At 45.7% G+C, this 10,546-nt stretch overlaps 1 protein-coding gene across 2 annotated transcripts in view; it reads right to left on the reverse strand.

The window, feature by feature from the left end:
• Hydin (HYDIN, axonemal central pair apparatus protein) overlaps positions 1 to 10,546 on the reverse strand; it is a 332,133-nt gene that overhangs the window by 188,192 nt on the left and 133,395 nt on the right. For both annotated transcript variants that reach the window (XM_005345678.3, XM_026777026.1), the window contains exons 14-16: positions 6,401 to 6,636; positions 3,299 to 3,399; positions 896 to 1,031 (exon numbers count right to left, since the gene is read on the reverse strand). In XM_005345678.3, coding sequence (XP_005345735.1) covers positions 896 to 1,031; positions 3,299 to 3,399; positions 6,401 to 6,636 — 473 coding nt within the window. The remainder of the gene's footprint in view (positions 1 to 895; positions 1,032 to 3,298; positions 3,400 to 6,400; positions 6,637 to 10,546) is intronic.

Here is a 10,546-nt window from a genome sequence, read left to right on the forward strand (position 1 = left end):
CATGCCTCCTGCTGCCATGCCTGCTGCTGCCATGCCTGCTGCTGCCATGCCTCCTGCTGTCATGCCTCTGGGCCATGGTGGACTCTTACCCTCTGGAACTATTTTTTCCACAAGCTGTTCTCCGTCATGGTGTTTCGCCATAGCAAAAGTGACTATAAACCTCCCAACTACCCTCCCACCCCATGGATTTATATTGCAGTCCATATGCGCAGAGCAAAATTTTAAACCCAAATGCATTCTTGGTAAACTGCAGGTCATTGGTGACCCTCCATTTCTCTAGTCTATATAAGTCTTTCTGAGTTTTGTGCATATGTGACCTGTTTGGTTCCCCAGGTAGCCAGGTGCAGTGGTGTATAGAAGGCTATAGTTCATAGGCATCAAGACATAGTCTCTCTTCCTGTGTAACCCCTAGCTTTCTGGTCCAAAAGGTCCATTAATAAACACTTCATTGCCACATCTTGGTGATGCTATTCAGTCATGGCCATGAGCACAAACGAAGTCTCCCAGCTCATTTCCCAAGCTTGGTTAATTCGCAGACAATTATTTGCAGGTGCACTTCTGCGTGTTGGCTTAATTGACACTTTCCCTTCTTTATCAAGGACAATTTCCCTGGGAAATTAACAGCAGTTTACACCTGCAGCTGCTCCTTCACACAGACAGCAGTCCAGCTGTGCCTTCCGAGCCCAACACCCAACTCATTTGAGAGCTAGAATTCAGACGCAGAGGAGGTCATGTGTGTGCATCGGCCTGCGGCTTCTCAGAAGGATGCCTCTCTCCTCTGTCTCTCTCTCTCTCTCTCTCTCTCTCTCTCTCTCTCTCTCTCTCTCTCTCTCTCTCTCTCTGAGGGAGTCCACCAGAATAGAGCTCAGCACTGAAAAAGGATGAAGGAACTCACCTGGGGCAGGACCTTATAGCATCCGGGAAGGACATCATGATTGACAAGCTGGATGGTCTTCTTATACGGGTACTTCAGGAAGCAGCGTCCAAAGTTCACCTCTGTGGTCACCAACTGGAGGGTGGGCACAACACACCTGCTCAAAGGAACCCATGAAACAACTGAAAATGGAGAGCTTGTTTACACCCGGAAAGGCAGAATCCTAAGCTAAGTGCCTCTGTCACTGTCACATAGCTTTTCTCTATTAACTGTATTAGTGGGCACCCCAGGGTCCAACGGATCTTTTCAACTCTTCTGTGCTAGCCTCTCCCTTTTAGCCCTACTCACCAGTAGTTAATCAGAAAACAAACCTCCAACAGCCATGGTTGCTGGGCAGTGGCAGCCCTTGTCATTGGCTTTTCACTGTGTTCCTCCTGCGTTTGTGTCAAATAGGACCAATGGCTGCTATATGAAGTCTTAGTTAGCTGTGACACTTAGGATGGGTCAGAAAACCTCCAGGGACTAACAAAGCTCAAATCATCTAAATAACAATAACAATTCTAATTCCTGTGCTGAGTAGCTTCTGGGATGAGTATGGTCCTGCAGCCTCGCCCAGGACTGGAGCTACGTCACAGCTTCTTGCATGCGGCCCTGTGTCGCTGTCGTTCAATTACTCAGTGACTCGGGTTTTATTTCATGTCTGTAGCTCTCAGGGTCTAACCCGCCCTGTGTCACTGTCTGACACAAAGCACAGAGATGCCGAGGACTGGATATTAAGTTCCAAGGAGCCCAGCTGAATGCTGACCTTAAAGTCTAGCCTGTATTACTCTGAGTCAGCTGCTTTCTGTCTCACGTCTCCCTCCCCTGGGGATGAAATGAAGGAGACCCCATGACATTATTCAATGGGACTGTTACTCATAGGGTGGTGTGGAGGAATCCAGGAGTGTGTAAGTGCACAGCAAGAAGGGATGAACCCAGGGCGAGGGCATGGCAGGAGTCACTGCTGGCTCGCTGAGGGGATACCGTGGGGTACAGTTCTAAGAGAAGCTCTGCCATGGGAAAGGGTAACATGAGGGACCTCTCTTTAACCCGATGCCTGTTCCTGAGCAGGGATGAGTGTTCATTTTTATTTAGCATGCAAGTTGTCAGTTGACCCGATGGCTTTCTCAAAACTAATCCTTTGCTTTCTGAGCCAGTGCGGCTGAGAGGGTTTATGCTATTTCACGTGGGTCACAGCGAACCCTAGCAGGAAACTCACAGTCCCTTTAGGCATTATTATTTTTTACAATTCTGAACAGCTGCAGGGAAAAGAGGCCGAAAGGTATCAGAAACAGCCAGCATGGGAGTCAAATGCAGCATCAGATCCCAGGCAAGGGCAAAAACCTCAGGGAGGTACAGACTGGACCAAAGAGCTTTCCTGTCTTCAGTGAAATAAATGAACAAGTCAGATTGTAGCGGCATTTGTAGACCGAGGCAGCAAGAGTTCTAGCTCCTTCCAGGTGGACATTTGTCTCTATTCAAGCTTCAGACACACACAGGGAGGCCAGTTGTTATCTCTGCACCAATCAGCATGTCTGCACTGTCTTTAAGGTGTGTCTTCCTAAGATTCATAAGACCTAAATCCCAGACACTGACATCTTGTTCTGCTACAGTCTTCTCTCTGTCCACAGCGTATTTGCTGTGGGAGGCATGCAGCCCCACTTAAACGAGCCTTACCGGCTCATCAAAAAAGAGAGAGAAGCTGGGGGCCTGGGAGATGGAGCTGTGAGTAAAGACTTTCTGTGTAGACACAAGGAGCTGAGTCAGGAGCCCCTGTACGCATGTAAAAAATGTGTGTGGTGGGACGGAGAGCCGGTCCCAGATGTCCCATGGTAAACAGTGAGCTCCAAGTATACTGATAAACCCTGTCTCAAAATGAGGTGGAGAGACAGAGGGGACACCCAAGATCAATCTCTGGACTCTACACACACACACCTGGAGTGAGTGCATCCCTACGCTTATGTGTACATGTATATATGTATGTATGTACGTACGTATGTATGTATGTATATGCATACACACAGAGTGAAGATGACAAATTCATATTAGAGACTGACAGTTGCACCTTCTACTACATGGCCCTGACATATCAATAAAATTTAGCAATTGTTACCTATCTGCAAAACTCTTTCAGTTATATACTCTACAAGACCCATCAGAGGGCAACACAGCACACACAGAAAACCTTTGGTCCTTTGCAAACATTTTGTTTTGAAGTTTTGCCCTTTGCACCCCGGATTCCATTTTCCATCTCAGGGAGGCAAGAGGAATCAGGTGGGCAATGTGTCTAGCAGGCCAATTGCTTTGTGGGAAGCATCTGGACACTGGGCACGGGGCTGGGAGAGGGGGACGGGACACTGGCAGAGAGGAACAGGTGCACGCTACCTGGCTGTAATCAAGAGTGCCAGCACTTCTTCTCCAATGCCCTCCACATCTACCACCAGCGCCAGCTCATATTTCTGCACAGTGTTGGAGCACAAAGTCACCTGGGAAGAAAAAGGGGACAAGTTGCTGCTTGGAACAGCCAGCTCTCTGCACGGGGGAGCCGGGAGCCGGGAGCCGGGAGCCGGGGCTGGTGCTTGAGTCAGCACGACTTCTAAGTGCTTTGCTAGACGGCTGGTGTTTTACAGAGAACAAGTTACATTGGTGGGTCAGGCATTGTGGATGTTTTCAAATGCTGGGTTAGAAACCCAATGTTATTAGCACAATAGGCTGGCTCATTTCTGAGGTGATTTTTTTTTTTTATCGTGGAGACTTCACACCCACACAAGGGGGAGGGAGAATGACCACAGGTGGTGAGAAGTAACAAACAGACTTTCATTATTGCAGTTTAAATTTTCTTTATGCTACAGGCAGCTATCTAAATGATAAAACCGCAATATAATTGAGTAAACAGCGTAGTGAATTTTCTATTACATGACAGGGAAGTGAAAATAATTGTGTATTCTTCAGAAACTGGCAGGGGCAGTCAGTTTTTCAAACTAGAAATCTGCCTCCTCTTTCCGTTTTCATTATTAGAGCAGAAAACAGAAAATAGGAAGGTCCAAGCCAGGTCGACCTGAGGACAGTCTACCCAGAAGTATGTACAGACTATGTCTGTATTTACTTCTGGCAAACTTTGTGTTCAGGCCCTCTGAAAGCCTCGTTACAACTTTTAATTGCTTCCAAATGATTTCTACTGGAAGGGATACTTGTTAGTCTGGAAAACAGCTTCTGGCATGGGCTAAGGGTTTTCTGTCTATAAATTATGTATCAGGCACTAATTAAAACCTATTTGGTTGCAGAGGGACTTGCCACATGCAGATTTGAGTCCACACAGACCTCGCTGAGGTGCGGATCAGAGGGAGAGATGAAGCCAGAAAGAGAGTCTGCCAAATATACAGGAAAATTAAATGGAAGGGAGGAATGGACTTGAACAGAATTTGGAGAACAGGGTTTGGAGAAAAGCTGAGGATGTCTACATGCATGACTGGAACCCCTTGTTATGTGCTGGAATTGTGTGCCACAGGAAGAAAGTCAAGGGGTTCTACCAGGAGGCTGGGGGAGAGATGCTGTCTTAACGCTTCTGTGCTACCTCTAGGGGCAAAAGGAAAGTCAGACTGCATGGAGGCTGAGCATCAAGTAAAAGATAAAACCTCTGCAGCTGAGCTCCTTACTAGGCAAAGCCAGTTAGAGACTGTGATGACATGGCAAACCTCCTTAGATCCCTGCAGAAGCCCACGGAAGAGCTAAAAAGTCCCAGATGAAGAGTTAAGATGAATAGATTGCGAAGCTTCTAAAACAAATTTGGTTTTGGGGATGGAACAGTGACTGGATTAAAGAGTCGGGGATAATATCTAAAGACTTAGCCGTCTTAGTTCCGCAGTCTTCCTTTCCTAGAAATCATCACTTCCGTTTAGCAGCCTTCCTTTCTGCTAGATCTCGGTGTCGGAGCAGCGAAGGTGAAGGGAGGCAGCTAAAACTCTTCTCCGTTAATTGTGAACCAATCCTGCTGATGGCACCAGGAGACCATCACTGACCTCATCCAGGGAAACCAAGCCCAAGGTGAGGAGAAGGTGCTGACCACCTTTGCATCCCTTTTCCTATGGGATCACACACAAAGCTCTAATGGGAAGAAACATTGCACACACAGTTGCCGGGGCCCAGATTTTTACTGCAAACCTGAATGGTCTGGCTGTCAGCTTGGCATAAATATGGTGGTTGTGGTGGTGAAGGATCTGAGTCTGAAGCCAGAGTCTGAGCTGAGTTCTTCTCTTGCGTGAGTGTCAGTGGGGTGGGCTGTCTGCCTGGAGCCGTGACTGCACCAGAAAGAACTAGAAGCTGCAGTTCCTGTGAAGGGGCTGCACCTACAGCCATGTAAATCAGCTGGAGCGTATCTGGGCTGGGGGAACACGGTTATTCTAAAGAGACACTTGTCAGACTATTGAAACAGTGGTTTCCAAGGAACCAGAACCCCCTTCCCATCAACTCCTGGAATCTCAAGCTGGAGAAAGCTGTTGCCTGGTGCTAGCCAGTGGAGGGCTTGCCTCCTGAAAAAGGACCTTACACAGTTCCTAAAGTTGGTCAGACCACCTCACAGGAGAGACCAGAGCTGAGATTGTGTTGGTTGATGGGTGAGGCCACACCTAGGCCAGAACCGCTATACTTAAATCTCATGTCAGGACCCCAAGACGACTGGGGAGTGGGTACCAAGAAATATCTTTGTTCTTCCCATGGTGGGAATTCGTCTCTCTCCTTGGCTTACTGAGGACTGGCTTGCTAGTACTAACTGGGCTCAGGCTCTAACCTCAGCAGTTCCAGTAACGTGAGCAGCGTGGATTTCTCTGCCCAGCCCTTTTGTGTTGGGTTCCTTGGTCTCAGAGACTTGTTTCCTATGGTCCCTGTTTTGCACGTGATTCCCTGTTGTGGAATATTATTTTAAGATGTGTTAGATTTCTTTATGCTGTTGCATTGTTTTAACTTCGTGAAGCTGTGTTACTTTGCCTGTCTAAAGCACCTGATTGGGTCTAATAAAGAGCTGAATGGCCAATAGTGAGGCAGGAGAAAGGAGAGGCAGAGAGAATAAATAGGAGGAGAAATCTGTGAGGAGAAGATTGAGGAATGAGAAAAGAAAGAGAGGAGGACATCAGGGACCAGCCACCCAAGTGTAGTGTGACCAGCCACACTACACGGCAAGTCATGGAGTAAGAAGTAAAGAAAAGTATACAGAAATAGAGAAAGGCAAAAGGTAAATGGGATAATTTAAGTTAAGAAAAGCTGGCTAGAAACAAGCCAAGCTAAGGCTGGTATTTATAAGAAAGAATAAGCCTCCATGTGTGTTTATTTGGGAGCTGGGTGGCAGGCCCACAAAGAAAAGGAGCCAAAAGAGCAAAGAGTAAAAACAACCAACACCAATTCTCCTGGCACACCCAGAAAACCCTAGGTGAGGTATCAGTAACTATCTGAGAGGTAGGTATTTGGCTGTGTGCTGAAGTCTGTGCACCTTACCTTGATGGCAGCAAACCCCAGGGCACGTATGGTGCCACTGCTGGGAGTGATGGTGAATTCTTTGGGTTTTGTTGTGGATAGTTCGGTATTAACCCAAGACTGTCTCCTGCTGTCTGACTCCTGAGAGTAACTTGGGATGCTTTGCAGGCTATCGCCATCCCCACGGACACGCAATTTGAAGGTCATGGGGACCAAAGATGTGTTATTGAGGGAACACATCAAAGTATGGGGAAATCCTGGAAAACAAAGCATGAGATAAGAAAGACTCCCTTCTTCCAACAGCCTCCCTTGGCCAATAAATCTCCCCTAGCAACAGGCTGGCATTGTGTATGTAGTTCATCACCATTCCTCACTATGTTCCAACTTGTCCTAAGTTTGTTCGTTCGTTTGTTTATTGTGTGTGCATGTGTGTGGGTATGTGTGGTGGTCAGAAGTCAATGTTCCTCATTCACCATCCACTTTATTTCTTGATACAGAGTTTATCACCAAACCTGGAGTTTCCTGGTCTGCTTCCCCAATGCTGGGACTATAAATATGCCCTGCTGCATCCGGATAGTTCACGGGGTTCTGGGAGATAACCAGTTTCCTAGCTCTCACAGCACTTCGTCAGCTCAGCCAAGTCCCTAGACCCTCCTTAAACATCTTTTATATGTATGTATAAAATAATGGGTTTTGTTGTGACATCCTCATCTTCGCAAATGTATGCCATTCACTCTCTTTGCTCATATCCACCCCTCTTATCTCCTTAAACCATCAATCATGTGATCAAGAAATATACTTCATTCATTCATGAATTAACTAGAGAGAATTTGTCATGCATTAAGTCATGCAGGTTAAACAGTGACACAAGCCAAGCCCCTTGATTGTCACCGAGGCAGTTTCTGCTGCTAGCTGTTTTAAATTGTCTTGTAGAGTGTACTTTGCCTTTATACGCTGCATAAAAACAGATTTTTAAAATCTAGGCTCGTTCTCACTCTTGTCTGCCAATAATATGTTAAAGGAGAAGCCTACACAGTTTTGTTTGCTGTTTGATTTAGAACTTGCCAGGAGGTGACAAGATTTGCACTTGTCCTTTATGAGACTCATGCTCTCAGGGCTGATGACACAGTACATCATAATAGCCTCTCCCAGGAAAGGTGTGATCATCTGCGTTAGAGCTAACCAGTGACTAACACTAGTTCACCTCCCTAGAGTTCTGCTTCAGGTCACATCTGGCCCCATTGCCTTCCCCTTGGTGAGACTCAAACTCCTTTTGGAAGAGATGTGGGTCTCCTTTGCTGGGACAGCAATAAATTGACTCCTTGCTGGATTTTCTGGGTGGCTGTTATGTTGCTATCACTTTTAAAGCAATAATAACAGCAGGATAATTTACATGGTTGGTTTTTCTAGAGACGACATCTACTGTTCTACCTAAACCCACCTTCTTTTAGAAATCCCAGAGAGCCTGATGGAAAGTCACCTTCAAAAGCATGGATTGCTATACTGGACTCCAGAGCTTCCCCAGTAATGACTCTGAAAACTCCACTTCTCTGGCTGTGAATGAGGAAATGGTCTGCTAATATTGGGTATTATTACATGGTCTAGTTACATGGTCCTTCAAATAACTGCCCAGGCCAATTCCCGTGGTTAGAAATTTTTCACCGAATAAAACTCATTACAGCTTACTTAGGGCAATCTTGTACTAGTGTCATTCACAAGGCCTAAGGAGGGGATGGTGGCTTGTTAAAGACCCAGTGAGCATTAGCAAGAATTCTATGCCTAGGTTTTTGGCTCCCCTATTCCATCTGCAGTCTGTTCTATCTACAGTTCTTCCGGAATTAAAGTAGTTTGCAGTTCTCAACATCTGTATTCTCTCTCGTTAGTGTCTGTAGCTTAGGAAAATTAACGACACGACTGGACAGATTGTTTCAGGGAGTCACAGAGGTGCTTAAACTTCCTCCTGTGCTCAATATTGACTTGAAGGAAACCATCCTAAAAAATTTAATTCTCCTTCAACATTTACATTTAATCTAACCCCAAAAGACCCTTAAGAAGCTCTCTCTTGGGGCTAAGTCGGCTCAGCAGTTAAGACCACTGACTACCTTTGCAGAGGACCCTGGTTTGATTCCTAGCATCTAAATGGTGGCTCACAACTGTCTGGAACTCTAGTTCCAGGGATCCTTATGCCCTCTTCTGGCCTCCATGGGCACTGCATACACAAGGTGTAGTTACATATATGCAGGCAAAACACTCATGCACATAAACTAAAAATAAATAAATCCAAAAAAGGTGTCTGTCTGTCTGTTTATTGCTAAAACTGGGATCCAGGGCCTTGAACATGCTAAGCAAGAGCTCCACCACTGTGCAGGATTTTCACTCTCAAGACTTCTTGAAGAAACTGGAAACTGTAGATCATAAGAGCACATGGGATCATCATCAGCAGATTCTTCAAAAAGATGATGTGTGGGAACATGAATTCACCAATAGACAATGGACCCCCAAAAGAAGATGCCACATGCATGACCAAAAATTGAATGACAGTGGAGAGATTTTGGGGCTCATGGGATATTTCAGACAAGAGGATCCAAAGCAGAGGGGAGCATATGGGTCATTTTGCAGATGAGGTGGCACTTTGTAGCTTGTCACAGGCAGAGTTCTGGACAGGAGCTATGCAGTATAGGAGAAGTCTATCTACTAGATCATATAACTTTATGCAGTGTAAAGCACGCCGGGGGCTTCACACAATGTTTTCTGAATAAGTAAAAATTTCCTAACATTCAAATGTAAAGCAACTGACAAACACACTATGAATAGGCTTTTCCTAAAGAACAATTTTCCCACAGTAGACAGGGTCCATTCAACACAAAGCAAGATAAACAGGAACTAGGATTAGGAAGATGCAGGGATTCAGATTTAAGTGAGCAGTTCTTATTCCGGGCTTTTCCTATTATCACCTTCTAAACAGAAGGGCAAATTAATTTCAAATCAGAGCAAATTAACCCACTAAGTACGATTTAAATTCTCTTTCTCAAGAGGAGTTAGGAGTAGGATTTGGTTACATAGGATTGGACATTGGAAGATCATAAGTATAATTTTCTTTTTTTATTGTTAAGGACCAAATTTTGCCTCACTGGGGCATCATCCCAGTTGAAAGCAGGTCTCAAAATAAATAGTAAGTCTATCAATGCTGTGTGTCTTTGGCAAATAATTTAAAAGTCTTGAGGCTCCAGTTTTGCTTGCTGGAGACACTGGCTGTACCTCTGTGAAGGACTGCTAGGTTAAAGCACACCCCTATATGCCATACACTCAGCAGTGAAAAGCCACAAGAAATGAGCAAGGGGAACACTGCTGCTGCTGTCACTTTCATCAGTGGGGAGACATATACAGGAAGAAATGTCACAGGGCAGACACAGAGAGACAACAACACAAACAGATGGGACATCCTTCAACCTGGAGCAACTGAACCCTGGAATCAAACCACATCAAGCCCACTTAAACTCAAAAGCATCTCTAAGGCGGCTGCTGTGCAGGCAGACAGGCAAATCAGAATTTGCATTTAGATACAGGGCAGGTCTGGGAGTTTTGTTCACTGACAGAGCACTTGCCACATGCACAAAGCCCTGGGTTTGATACCAGCACTGCAAAGAAGTAAAGCAAAATCACCAGCACCACCATCACCACCTCCTCCAAATCTGTTCAGGTAGTGAAAAGATGCTGTGTTGATAGCAGCACCCCATCATGATGGAGCCCTGAAACAGCATCACTTGGGATACTGTGGTGATAATAGCAACAGGAGCCATTTCTTCCCCTAGCCTGTCACTGTATGGTAGGACTTCCTGCTTCTCTGTGTCCCATTTCTGGACAGAAGGTGAGGGCTGGGCATTCTGGGACACAGAAACAGATGGCAAGTGCAGGGAAGGAATTTGGAGAGTTCCATAAAGACTCACATGTTCTGGGATGTACTCACTCATATTTGGTTTCTAGCCATAAACAAAGGACATTGAGCCTATAGTTAGTGATCCTAGAGAAGCTAAATAAGGAGAACCCAAAGAAAAACATATAGGCATCCTCCTGAATGTTGACCTTCATCAGGCGATGAAAAGAGACGGAGACCCACGTTGGAGCACCGGAGAGAAATCTCAAGGTCCAAATCAGGAGCAGAAGGAG

The sequence above is a fragment of the Microtus ochrogaster genome, chromosome 4 (genome assembly GCF_000317375.1).
Source record: "Microtus ochrogaster isolate Prairie Vole_2 chromosome 4, MicOch1.0, whole genome shotgun sequence".
Classification (NCBI taxonomy): domain Eukaryota; kingdom Metazoa; phylum Chordata; class Mammalia; order Rodentia; family Cricetidae; genus Microtus; species Microtus ochrogaster.